Raw genomic sequence first — 14,267 nt, forward strand, 5'->3', positions numbered from 1 at the left:
ATATTAGCTGTTAGTCATACAGCTAGGGCTACTGGTTGGATGAATATGCCGATAGCTCCGATAATTACTAATATACTGATAAAGAGGGATGGGTGTTCCTGGCGGTAGAAAATAGGTTAGAGGCGCTTTTGTTTTATGGTGAAAGCCAGGAATGGCTATCCGTGTTCAGACAGGGATAGCCATTCCTAAATTTATTGAAAGGCGTGGTGAGTGTAAATGAATGGTGGTGAAAGACCTACTAAGTTTGTTGAGCCGATAAGTAAATGATGTAAATATTAATGTTCAAGTCTGTCCTTCAGAGTTATGAATGGCCATTGTTTTGATGTAAGTTGACCTAATCACTGCTGAATAGAAATCATACAGTTATTCACGAATCCGGCGTGGGGAAACTATTTATTTCTCTTTGTTTCCTCCCCTTCTTTCCAATCAAAGATCAGGGCTTAAATTCTGAGGCAGGTGCTATTACTTCCTGCTCTCTGCAGCCAGTGAGGGTCAGCATGCCCTTTTCCCATTAAACAGTATGAGGAATACTCTAGAAAAATTAAGAAGTATCTGTCCCTGATGGACAAGAATCTCCCACTCCTTAACTTCACTGCAGCAGACTAAGTCTTAATCTTTCTTAGAGTTTCTTACCTTCAGTCTTATGGAGTAATCATCAGACAAGTTTTTGTAGTAATGTCAATAAAGAATTAATTTGACCAAAGCTCAGGGAAGGAGGGTAGATAATTTCTAATTCAACATTCATTCTGATGACTTAATGATCATAAAAATCTTAGTAAAAAATACAAGATCAAATGCCAGGTATTTGAAAGGCAGCCCTGTGATGGGTAATACTGTGAAGTGGTTTCCTCAGCTGTATCCTGGGAGTGAAGGACAGAGTTGCCCAGGCCATGGGCAAGCAGGGCATGTGGTTACTCTACCGTGTGTGTTTCTACCACCAAAAACCTATAGATACCTTTTAAAAAGTTCTGAAAGCTAAAGTGGTTTACATTTTTTCTCAAGGCTGTAGAAGATTATATTCTAATTTTAGCAATGTTTACATGAAGATATCCAGAACCACATTTTACATTAACAACTGCTATTGTAAACTTGAATAAATTAAAAAAAAAAACAAAGAATTACATAAACTGCACCCCTGCCATCCTGGGAACAGAGGCTTTATCTCATAAATACACAGCAACACGCATTACAACTTTTCCAATGTTTTGAAAGATTCTTTCCAATTTCCACCCCACCCCACACTCATCTATAAAAAGGAAATTAAAACAAAACCAAAAACCATTTACTTTTTTATTTATTTCTATTGTCCCTCAAATATAAAAACAGGATAAAATGAAATGGGTTTTCAGAACAGATTTTTATGAAAAAAAATACTTAGAAAATCTATATTGAAATGACATGTTTTATAGTCTCTCTCAATGCACAATGTGGTTATCATGTGCATAAAATAAAAAACTATAAAAATAAAGATCACTGTGCAGGACCGCATGGTGAGATATCACTATCCTGCAGAAGTATCCCCAGCAAGTCATGTAGCACAGTTAATGAGGAAGCGGGAAGCAATTCCCAGCATCGGCTGGTTAGCTGTAATAGAAAAATGATGTAGGCTACACCATGTACTTCTTCTGCCATAAAATGCCTGTTTTTACATGCCTTATATGTGTAAAAACTAGTGACCACATTTTGGCTCTGATGTGCAAGTTCACTGTAGAACACTCAAAGTGTGTTCTGCAAGATGTTAATAAATGTTACATCATATAAATGTTCCCACAGTCAAATCAAATTTGGAGAAAGCTAGGGTCAACAAAGTTAGAGAAGCATTTTTATATTTCCCTGTAGGACTTCTCAGACCCTTTAATAAGCTGATGAAATTATACAAGTGAAAAATATATACAACGTTTTCAGTATTTCATAACCCTTTTCTTATAGTACTTTCTGTAATAATGCTCTGCAGCCTTCTGAACTTTGGAAAATGCCAATTGGTTTCATAAACTTGTAGGAAATCCAGCTCCTAGAAGTTTAATTTATGCTGTTAACAGAAATTAGAATTAAAAAAAACCAAATACCAAGTGTTTGAATCAAATATGTTTAGAGAGTCCAATAAAACAAAATGAAACACAACAAACTAACTAAGGACTTATACGGAAAGAGAACAAATCTATTTATGGTGATATGAAAGTCTGGGGAGACCAGGGAACAATTCCCCAATTCTGTAATTACTGTATTCAAGTGTGGCCTTGACTTCTTTCTGATCTAGACATCACATAAATCACAACTACATAGAGACCTCTCAGCAATTCTCCCTGTCACACCAAGTATCATACCTACCAATTCGGATGATGTGCACAGTGATGTAGATGTCCCTTCTTAGCTCACTGCTACCCAAATCCTACCAAAAAACAAAGTCTGGTCATTTTAGAACTCATAATTTATGCAGAAGCATTTAAAAGGCATACATAGCACATAATCATCACAAATAACAGAAGAAAGACAAAGATAAACATAGACATTCTTAATGGAATTTCTGTAGCAGAAGCATAAAGTTCAAATCCTCTTCTAAAATACCACTGCAATCAACTTTACTGTAAGCCTATGATGTCAAATAAGACTTGAAAGGAAAGCCCATTCTTATTTCAGTCTCTCACTCACTCATTCTTTAAACACTTATTAAGTACATACAAAATACCACCTGCCATACTGAGCCCTATCACCATTGGGCTTTGGCCATAGTGTGACAGGCTCTAATACACACTAAGGGACAAAGGTGTGACTGTGAATGCTGGTATTCAGATTTTGGGGCACTACTGTAATTTATGTGTTATTTACAAAGTTCAAGCAAATCTACTATGTTCTCTCACAATAACTTATTTCTCTTAAATAAGATAAAGTATTTAAGAACGAATCTGCCTCCTGGATAAAACAAGATCCACTTACCACAAAGAGAGAGCACTGTCGTTCTGGTTTATCTGGGGCTTTGGGAAGCCCATTTCTATTCAGCCTCAAGAAAAATCTCTCACTACAAGAGAAAAGAAGTTTAATATTTTGAAAATTATTTAATATGTAAGGACTCATTACTTTTCTAGCTGCTCTTCATCCTAAGAGTTAAACTCAAAACTTACTCGGTCTTTCATTTGACATCAAAACTGCAGATATAATTTAGGAGAGAACCCAAGACAATAAACATTTGCTTCACTTCTGACAAAACTGGCAAAGAGGCAAGTGCAAAAGCAGAAAACATAAATATATATGTAAGCAAAAAATTAACTTTGAAAAGAATAAGCTTCTATATCAGTGATATCATTATTTTAAAAAGTAGAAAAAAGTACACTAAAAGAAAACATGTGACAATGTGATTTGTGTATTTGTACCTAAGATTTTTTTTTCATGTTTTGTGTCATAGTATTTAATAAACATCATACAAGGACACCATTCTGAGTGGTAACCATTCATTAGAATGCTTAATATTTTATGCTCTTATAAACCTATAATCCAAAACACAAAAAGAGAGACCAAGAAATGAAACTTGAATTTTCTTTGGTCCACAAAGGAACAGAAAACCTCGCACTGTCTACAGAACTTGCATTGAAAATACAGTGACACCTAGATTTAATGAAAACACAAATAATGCTGTTGAGCAGCCACTAATTCAAGTCAATAAATACTTGTGGACACCATTTATACCCAAGATAATGTGTTACACTATTTATGTTCAAAAAAATAAAATGAATCTCACCCTCACCCCCAAATTAATCTACCAGCTACCACAAGCTTCTGAATTTTAATACCCTGGTGCCCACAATAGAATCAAATGGCTGGTTGCCTCAGGCAGAGAACACACAGCCAAGATCCCCAAAATGTGAAATTAGCACAGGGTATAGACTTGGTCAGTGTAGCTTCAGCCTAGGAATCAAGCAGGGAAAGGGAAGGTAGGGCATTAGTAAGGCTCAGACCCTTCCAAGTCTCCAAGCTTATTTATCACTTGGTCCTTGCCGTAAATAATGACTCTGTCATCCAAAATCACCCTTCTCCCCTACAGGGGGAGAAATGAGGACCATAATCAGATCTCTAAGGAAGCATATGGATTTGACTTTATGGTTGCTTTGGAACATTTTTATTCTCTTTTGCCATCTAAATCTAGCTAGATATATTTAACAGATTCAACTACCTGGCTCACCCTGTCCTTTTCTTATATTATGCCTATCCCTGATCTCTCACATGAGAAAGGGCAACCAATACACACTTCTACGGGGTCATTTCCACACTTATTACCTATGTCTTGTTCCACAGAGCAGTGGCTGATGAGATGTGAATGAAGAGAATATAAATTGCTGCAAGGATTCTCAAATGAAGACTATAAAGTTCCCATAGGATATAATTCTGAAGCAGAGGCTGGAAATGACAGATCCAACCTCGGATGCAGAATTCAATCAATCTTATCCAACTGTCATTTACTATAATTCAGGGCAAAGGACTGTAAACTCTCTTCAGAATGGAAGAATATTTACTATTTCAAATTTAATATGTACTAAAAGGAAATGTGCAAAAAATTCACCTTGGGATAAATGAATTACACTTTAAAATAGTCATTATTAGGTAATACTGTTTTTTTGAGAAAACACTATTTTTTTGAGAATGGGCACTCTGCTAAGGACTTTACATGGATTTAATTCCTTTTATCCTCACTATGCCTTTAGGAAGTCAGTACTATTATTATGCCATATTATAGGTGGGAAAACTGAGAAATGGTAAATAGTTTTGCCCAAGATTACAGAGCTGTTGGAGAAAAGACAGTCTCTTCAATAAGTGGTGTTGGGAAAACTGGACAGCTACATGTAAAAGAATGAAATTAGAACACTCCCTAACACCATACACAAAAATAAACTCAAAATGGATTAGAGACCTAAATGTAGACCGGACACTATAAAACTCTTAGAGGAAAACATTAGGAAGAACACTCTTTGACATAAATCACAGCAAGATATTTTTTGATCCACCTCCTAGAGTAATGGAAATAGAAACAAAAATAAACAAGTGGGACGTAATGAAACTTCAAAGCTTTGCACAGCAAAGGAAACCATAAACAAGACGAAAAGACAACCCTCAGAATGGGAGAAAATATTTGCAAATGAATCAATGGACAAAGGATTAATCTCCAAAATATATAAACAGCTCATGAAGCTCAATATTAAAAAAATAAAAAACCCAGTCCAAAAATGGGCAGAAGACCTAAATAGACATTTCTCAACATCACTAATTATTAGAGAAATGCAAATCTAAACTACAATGAGGTATCACCCCATACCAGTAAAAATGGCCATCATCAGAAAATCTACAAACAACAAATGCTGAAGAGGGTGTGGAGAAAAGGGAAGCCTCTTGCACTGTTGGTGGGAATGTAAATTGATACAGCCACTATGGAGAACAGTATGGAGGTTCCTTAAAAAACTAAAAATTGCATTACCGTATGATCCAGCAATCCCACTACTGGGCATATACCCAGAGAAAATCATAATTTAAAAAGACACATGCACCCCAATGTTCATTGCAGCACTGTTTACAATAGCCAGGTCATGGAAGCAACTTAAATGCCCATCGACAGACGAATGGATAAAGAAAATGTGGTACATATATACAATGGAATATTACTCAGCCCTAAAAAGGAATGAAATTGGGTCATTTGTTGAGACATGGATGGATCTAGAGACTGTCATACAGAGTGAAGTAAGTCAGAAAGAGAAAAACAAATATTGTATATTAACGCATATATGTGGAACCTAGAAAAATGGTACAGATGAACCGGTTTGCAGGGCAGAAATTGAGACACAGATGTAGAGAACAAACATATGGACACCAAGGGGGGGAAGTGGTGGGTGTGTGTGTGTGTGGTGTACTGAATTGGGCGATTGGGATTGACATGTATACACTGATGTGTATGGAACTTATGACTAATAAGAACCTGCTGTATAAAAAATAATAATAATAATAATAAAAAAGACTACAGAGCTGGTGTGTGGTGGCTGAGTAGGAATTCTATGCCACATATAATTCAAAATGCTCGTACTTCATTTGAATGCTATAAAATAAATTCTTTCTCTGCTTCATAGAATAATTGAGCAAATATTTACAGAATATTGAGATACGGGAGAAGTCATTCATCCTCTGGGACTCCACCGACTCAGTCAAGCTTGGTCCCAAGAGGGACCCCACGTCCTTCCTGGGCTAAGAGGAATGGAAGAAATGGAAATCCTGATTTAGCAGGCTTCAAAGCCATCCCTGGTTTGAAATTGTTCCTTGGTAGTTTTTTCAATGAAACGTACTTAGAAAAATGACTTGAGAAATAAATTATTTTACTAAACAAATGCAAACCTCCAGAAAGATTTAAGTATTTGGCTTTAGTTGGTCAAAACTCTGGAGGTTTAAGACCAGTGTTTGGTTTTGCTTCTTAGTCATCAGTCACCTACTAACATATAATGTTTATTGATTGTATTTTAGCCCCAAACGCAAGCAGTGTGACCATTTTCCCCTCTCCTGATTATGGGCCACGCGCTCTTTTTTGTATGTTTGAGGCTCCTCTTTATCCCTACTGAAACATTTGAAACAAATGTCACTTTATCTTCTGACAAGTCAGTCAAAAATGATAAATAACAATAATATTAATATACAAAAGTCAACATGGCATTCTACATATTGAGACCTTAACTTTAATACTGATATAAAATACTATTCTATATTCACAAATTTCATCAGTCTTCTGGTAAAATAATGTTTCCTAAAGCATTCTATTTCAGACACTCCTTTTGCTCTGTCACTATTTTAATTTCACTAGTCTAGACAGAATCCTGATTATGCAAGCATTATTATCATATCCTATTACAGAAAGAATACCAATATGTACTAAGCCATATCCCTTAGCTTAAGCATGCCTTAAAGGGGAGATAAAAATAGACTGAATATGGGTACTATGGAGAAATAAATCATGTGCAATTTTTTAAAAACCAGACTTCTTTTAAAAGAAAAAAAAACCTTTTATGGCCAATTAAATAAAACCTTTTTTATTCATTTGGTGAAAGTTGTTGGTATACAAACTCAATCAATTTCTCTTCAGCTTTGGTGATACAGCAACCACTTAATCAGCAAATGGTTTCAGAGAGAAAAAAAAGAACTACAGCAACACATTTCAGAATCTTCAAATTACAATAAATACCACCCACACGCTCACACACGTCTGGAGAATGCCAAACTGTTGCCTTCAAGGCAGGGGGACTAAACGAGTGTATGACATTTCACTCTGGCACATCTTCCAAAATTCTCTCACAAACTTTTGTGGCCACACACAAAGGTATTTTCAACTCTCTACTATAAGTCAAAGAGTGGTACCTCATCAGAAAACAGAACTAGCTTTTGTGAATTTAAGAAGTGTCCTATTATAAGATGTGCATACCTACATTACATCATTTACACTTTTTTCCCCCTAATCATAAGAGGTATGTGTGTTTCTTTCTATTACACTGTGACTAACTAGAATACAGGCTCATGACAATTAACCTTTACATTCCCAGCTGCTAGCCAATGATTTGGTATCTCCTTAGTGTTTAAAGACTGAACAAATACAATATTTCAGGAAAAAATACAGCAAAATATAAATTATTGGGAAGCAACTTTTGCTCTCTTCCCTATAGTACCTTTTACTTCACAGCAGTGAAATGTATGAAATTCTCCAGAGACATTTCAATCGATGGCACCTTACCACCAGATGTGAGTCACATACATAATTAACTTCATGGCCCCTCCAGATTCTAGATCATGCCATTTAACTCTGCCACGCACATCCTATGTCTTTATTATAGTAAACATATAGTAATGGAAATATCTATGGTGACATAATATGTTTTCAAATGAGAATACTGCCTTCTTCATCAGCAAAGAATCAATAAGCACACAGAACACTTCTAGACACATTAAGAAATGAGAGTTGATGTTATTACCAGCAGAGAAAAATCATCATTTGACTTCCAGTTACAGTGTCATGTCCTCCCAGAGGAAATATCACTGCCAGAGAAATTTAGTGTCCACCTGAATTCCTTGTGTGAGCCATTATAAATCACCATATTATAAATCAACAATCTCAAATTCTTTCTTTGGAAATAAAGCACAAAAAATCACAATTATTTATTATTTATAACCTGCCTTCTTCTAACAAGGATTTGAGAACCAAGATAATGAAATAAGAGTGTGCAAGAGCATCCCCAGATATCCCTGGGGAAAAATAGTAAAAGTCAAAATATACCCTTTAATTCTCCCAACCATCCTGTAAGGTAGGAGCCCCTTGCATCCCCATTCTACAAATGAGAAAGCTGGAGCTTGGGGATATTCGGTAAGTTGGCCAAAGTTGCATAGTCAGTCAAGGTTGGAACCAGGAAATTAATTTCCAGGGTCTGATTCCAAAGTTTCAGCTCTTAACCACAATGTTATGCTGTTTTCAAAGTAACAGAACACCTCAAAATAGACAAAAAGAACAAGCCTACCCATGTCACATGAACCAAGGGTTTTATTATGAATATTTTCAATAAAGTACAAAAATAATAATTAAAAATGCATGAAGCCAGACAAAAAAAAATAAAGCCACAAACATATCTGTGTTTAGGGAGTTTATGTCTAATGGCTTCTCCTTCCCCTTCTCAGCAGGATAGGATGCTCCTATCTCCCCACCCCCTCCTCCTATCATAACACTCAGAAGCAGCTGTCCGGTAGGAAAGGCCCTACCTAGGGTCTTGGGGGCCTCCAGGCCAGATGTGGGAGGGTCCTCCCAGCCTTCTGACTAATCACATAAAGTGGCTCTCCTATATGGCATTCCTAGGACAATCATTTGCCTTCAAAGAGCAATGCACCTAAAGTTAGGAATGACCAATGCCAAGGAGATTTTTGTATTTCTCTATATGGATTCATGTTTATCACTCTATAGCTCCCCTCTCATAAGAAACAAAACTGCCTAAGTGTTTTAATGTTTGTGGAAGTTACACAGTGTACACTCTATCCAAAAATATATGATTGGATAATATCTTGGGTTGAAGTCTGATTAATCTACAAAAAATTACAAAGAATGTTTCCAAAATCATTTTGAACAGTTAAGTCACTGAAATAAATTTATGTTCTCCAAATGTGACAGTAACAAAAGAGAGCAAACACTTCGGTGGTCGTATTCTGGTACACTAATTGGAAAAAGAACTGTCTGGTTCTTTTATGCTTACACTTTTTTATTTTTTTAATTAATTAATTTATTTTTGGCTGCACTGGGTCTTCGTTGCTGTTTGTGGGCTTTCTCTAGTTGCGGCGAGCGGGGCTACTCTTCGTTGCAGTGTGCGGGCTTCTCATTGTGGTGGCTTCTCTTGTTGCAGAACACAGGCTCTAGGCGCACGGGCTTCAGGAGTTGCAGCACACGGGCTCAGTAGTTGCAGCACACAGGCTCAGTAGTTGTGGCTCGCGGGCTCTAGAGCGCAGGCTCAATAGTTGTGGCACACAGGCTTAGTTGCTCCACGGCATGTGGGATCTTCCCAGACCAGGGCTCGAACCCGTGTCCCCTGCATTGGCAGGAGGATTCTTAACCAACACGCCACCAGGGAAGTCCTACACTTACACTTTATAAAACAATTGTAAATACCAAAAAATAGTAGTGTCTTTGAAAAAGCCAAGTCCCTTGTCTTAAATTTAACTATGCTGTGTGTGAGGACAATTAATATCTACTCTACACTGAATAGTAGTGCAGGGAGATGCACCAGCAGTCAGGGAGGAAACAGTGGGAGCAAGAAGACGGAAGGAGAATAGTGAGAAGAGGTAGGAGAATGGTTCAGCTGCGCTGACTCGAGGCCCTCTACCCAAAAGGCAATAGTACACAAATAGAAGGTGACCTCAATGCTTCTATTTCACTGCTCCTCCTGCATTTTCTCAAATGCTTTCTGATTGACTAACAGTGTAAGATGCTTCCAACCACCTGTGCAGGGAATTGTTACTGTGTTCTTTCCTAGAACGAGTGGCAAAGGACAACTCAAGTAGCATTCTAAGTTGTCATAGTAACGCCCCCAGGAGCTGGTGCTACCGCAGACCCGGCAAGATACTCTGGGGAAGTGAGTGGAAGGTGTGCTAGCTGCCCTGGGGTGGCCACTAGACCAAGAGTTTTAGTGCTCACCATGGCACAGAAAAGGGGGCTCTCATCCAGGCCATCTCCGAACATGGGTGTGTACAACATTCTCCTGGGAGCTGTATAAAGCCCAGGCCCTAGCCTGGGGATCCCGACTTACTATGGACCTAAAAGCTCCCTGTGTGTTTAAAAGCACAGTCATATTTAACAACCACTGTTTTGACCCAAATGCCTAGGCACTAATGAGTCAGAATTGCTGACTGTCTTTTATGATCGTCATATACAACCAGAAAACAGGCAACAAATGGCTGATATCTTCAGGTCAACGATTTCTCCCCTTTCTTCTCCCAGCCATATGACTGATACAAATGAAGTTTTTCCTTGGCAATAAATGAAAGCAACTCCTCAAGCAAGTCTTCCTAGATAAAGTTATTAATGTGCTTTCTAATTTTAAAATGAAAGCAACACAAGGGTCATGAGCTCTTCTGATTAAAGGGAAATGAAACAAGAAGGATCCTTGATACCAGGGTTGCCACAGTAGTTTACCTAAAGAGCAGAAAGACTCTGAGTTTTCTTTTTTAATATTAATACCCAAGTCCAGATTCACTTTACAAATATTTGAGGTTGAAGGACTAAGCAACCAACTAATGGGATGGCTTTGTCAGGACAATAAAGGATCTTGCTTTAGTTGAATGATGAAAGGGGAGATAATTTTTTAAACTACAGTCAACTCTATTGCCAATGTTGAACATCAAGCTGATTCTTTCTTACTACTTAGAACGACTTAAAACCACTTCATGTTATTTTTCTTTTCAGAGAATAAAGCTAACTGAATGAGAATTCTTTTTGGGAAGGTAAAGCTCAAAGAAAAAGGAGTGCAATGCTTTCTAAAGTTATAAATAAGTGATGTACAGATCACCTGCTGATTGACGGATGAATTAAAGAAGAGATTTGGATCAACTGTTGATTTGAGAAAAACAATAATGACTCTAAGTTCTAAAGACTTAAGACCCTAAAAATCTCATTGTTGAATTCAAGTAAAATCCTTAGAAACAGCTAAACTGTTTAACTGAGCTACTCAGGAAAAAACTTGCTTATGTCTATCTCTAGAGAACTCATTAAGAATTTCACTAGAAAATAACTTTCTTAGAGAAGTAACTAAAAGTAGGTGATGATAGGATCTGGTCAACAGAAACAAGGACTGTGAAATAAGAAGGCCTGTTTACAGGCAGAATGTCTTATGCTTATTCTTCTTGGAATTTACATAATTTGATTATGGTAAAGACTATACCTTTGACATTTCATGAGGGAGGAATCCTCTGATTTATATACAGTAATTATTCTGACCTTTTTAACAATGCCTCTTTTGTTAGAAAGTATCTGTAATAAGCAATCTTGAAAGTAAAGCAAACCTGAGCTCTTTATAACTACTCTGGGTTGAAGCATGCAGTTCTTTGCAAAGGCAAAGAAACCTTAATGAAAACAGACTAAATGAAAAAATCTAAATAATTCAAGCCTTGCAAAAACAGTAAGTATAATGTCTTTCATACATTTATTATCTCAAAAAAAGTTCTAATTTTTAAAAGGAAAGAAGCCAAAATCAAATGTCCCTTTCAACAGCTTACTGATACTGATAGATTCTTTATATTCATTATAACTTAAAAAAATGAAAACTTATGATTACCAAAGGGGAAAGGAGTAGGGTAGGGATAAATTAGGAGTATGGGATTAACAGATATAAACCACTAGATATAAAAATAGATAAACAATAAGGATTTTCTGTATAGCACAGGGAACTATAATAACCTATAATGGAAAAGAATCTGAAAAAATATATGTACATGTATAACTGAATCATTTTGCTGTACACCTGAAACTAACACATTATTATAAATCAACTATACTTCCATCTAAAAAAAAGAAAAGTATCTAAATCATCATTAAATACTATTTATTAACAAGATGACCCATGCAATTGGACTTTCTAAAGGTCAAATGCTTTTTCCTTTTAACCAGAGAGCTACAAAGCCTCTACACTGATATGCAAATTGTTCATGTGTATGAGGATAGGTACGTTATTTTCTGTAAAGCTCCATAGTTTTCATAAGTTTGAAAATGAACTTTAGGCACTGAAAAGTTTAGGTAGCATTGCTTTAGACACCACAAGTATTTCTGGTGAAACAAAAACAGCAATACTGGTTACCATACAAAGAGAAACTCTAGCCTTTAAAAATATTTCTTGACTTAAAGCTTAATAGTATTTTGAACATCAATAGAATGTAAGTTCTGGGAGGGCGAGAATTTTTTTTTTATTTATTTTTTTATTCATTGATGTGTCCCCAATGCCCAGATCAGTGCCTTTCCCCGAGGAAAGCAGCAATTGTTTGCTGAATGAATGAAGATCAGTGATTCAACAGCAATAGTGTGAAACCTCTGTTGCTCAATGGAAAGAAAAAGATGCAGTCTCTGTTTAACTTGTAGTCAAAGATCTCTAAATGGAAATACTTAGGAGAAGATGCTACACAGATACTTCTCAACTTACAGGGTTCCGTCCTGATAAAACCATTCAGCTTTACAAGAGCATTGTACCGAATATGGCTAGCCCAGGGAAAGATCAAAATTCAAAATTCAAAGTACAGTTTCCAGTAAATGGGTATTGCTTTCACACCACTGTGAAGTCAAAAAATCCTAAGTTGAACTACTGTTATTAAGTCAGGGACTGTCCATAAATTTATCTGCTAATTTTTATTTACTTTTTTTTTTTTTAAGCAGGACAGATTTTGCAAATGATGCTCCCATAGAGACATGTCTGACAGCAGAGTGCTGATTAACACAGGAGAACCTGAACCAAATCCATTACCATTGCTGATGCACTCAACCTTGAGTTCTCTCTCTTATTACTAAGCATATCCCCACTGGAGTGGAAGGAAGGCAGAAAAAAATGAAGACAATAATGACACAATCTTTCAATACTCTGCCTCAACAACAGTGAGAGACTTGTAAACTTCCTGTAACTGCATCGATGCCCAGTCGGTGTAGGCACTCTGCAAGGTGCTGGGAACAGAAAGATAAGGAGAGGGTAAAGTCTTATCTTCAGAGAAGGAACTAACAGGACCGTACCATGAATAATTCCTTTGTCAATGGTGAATCACCTTACAGCACAAATGGCAATGAAGAGCAGAGAAGTCCTCGTAAGGTGGGTTGCTATGTGTGAGCATGACTTGATTTGGTAGTGAATTTAGGAAAACTAAATTAATCTGAATTCTCTATAGGCAGCAGACACAGGGCAGAGGAGAACAGACAGAGATGACCAGAATCCTGGTGAGAAAAACACCCATCTGGTCATCTTTTAAAACACAGGAATAGGGGTGGAAAGCCCTTCTGATCAATTTCTAAAACTGCACTGTTTAAGTACAATGAGACAAATCTGCTGAGTAAGTGTTTAGAGCTAAAGGGGATGAGAAAGCCAGTTCTGAATACATTTACTCTATGAGTTTTTGGTTTTCTGCCACTTTAAAGTTCCAGCCACTTAGCCTTATAATAATGTAGTAATTTAAAATTTCAAAAATAATTGGAATTGTGTGGCTCTTAAAATGCTACAGAGAAAAACTGTGGATCACTTCTACACTGGGTGTTCTCAGCATGAATAAAGTTATTTGTTTGCTTGTTTTTGTTTTAATTTAGATCCTCCTCCTGGTCCATTTCTTAAAATCTCTCCTATGAACAACACTACATCTCAATTTTTTTTTTGTATGCAACAGAAGTGTGACCAAAGGGGGAGCAAACCACAGAATCTGATTAACTTGGAAGTGACAACAATCCCAATTCTCATGCACCTGCTAGAAGAATCAAATGATGGCAAAGAAAGGGGAGAGGGGGAAGTACTCATGCCTTTAAAGAGGAAGCCCAAGGGAAGGTCACTGTGGGTCAGTGATGTACAGACACCCACAGGGAACTCTGTGCCAGCATGTCTACAAATAGCAGGAAGCACTCTGGGCCGCGTGGAACTGTTGATATTGCCACAGTCCAAGGAGGACCTCTGAATGCCTTCTTCTATTTCTGTTCTCAAATAGTGTTGTGCTCCCTGCATACATGGCCAGTCAGACATTTTCCCCTCCATTATTGCTGTACT

At 37.0% G+C, this 14,267-nt stretch overlaps 1 protein-coding gene across 2 annotated transcripts in view; it reads right to left on the minus strand.

Annotated features, from left to right (window-relative positions):
- The window catches only part of DOCK4 (dedicator of cytokinesis 4), a 484,498-nt gene that overhangs the window by 211,538 nt on the left and 258,693 nt on the right, over nucleotides 1-14,267 (minus strand). For both annotated transcript variants that reach the window (XM_082631603.1, XM_082631602.1), the window contains exons 9-10: nucleotides 2,935-3,016; nucleotides 2,329-2,389 (exon numbers count right to left, since the gene is read on the minus strand). In XM_082631603.1, coding sequence (XP_082487729.1) covers nucleotides 2,329-2,389; nucleotides 2,935-3,016 — 143 coding nt within the window. The remainder of the gene's footprint in view (nucleotides 1-2,328; nucleotides 2,390-2,934; nucleotides 3,017-14,267) is intronic.

The sequence above is a fragment of the Mesoplodon mirus genome (genome assembly GCF_964341445.2).
Source record: "Mesoplodon mirus genome assembly, chromosome: 9".
In the NCBI taxonomy this organism is placed as follows: domain Eukaryota; kingdom Metazoa; phylum Chordata; class Mammalia; order Artiodactyla; family Ziphiidae; genus Mesoplodon; species Mesoplodon mirus.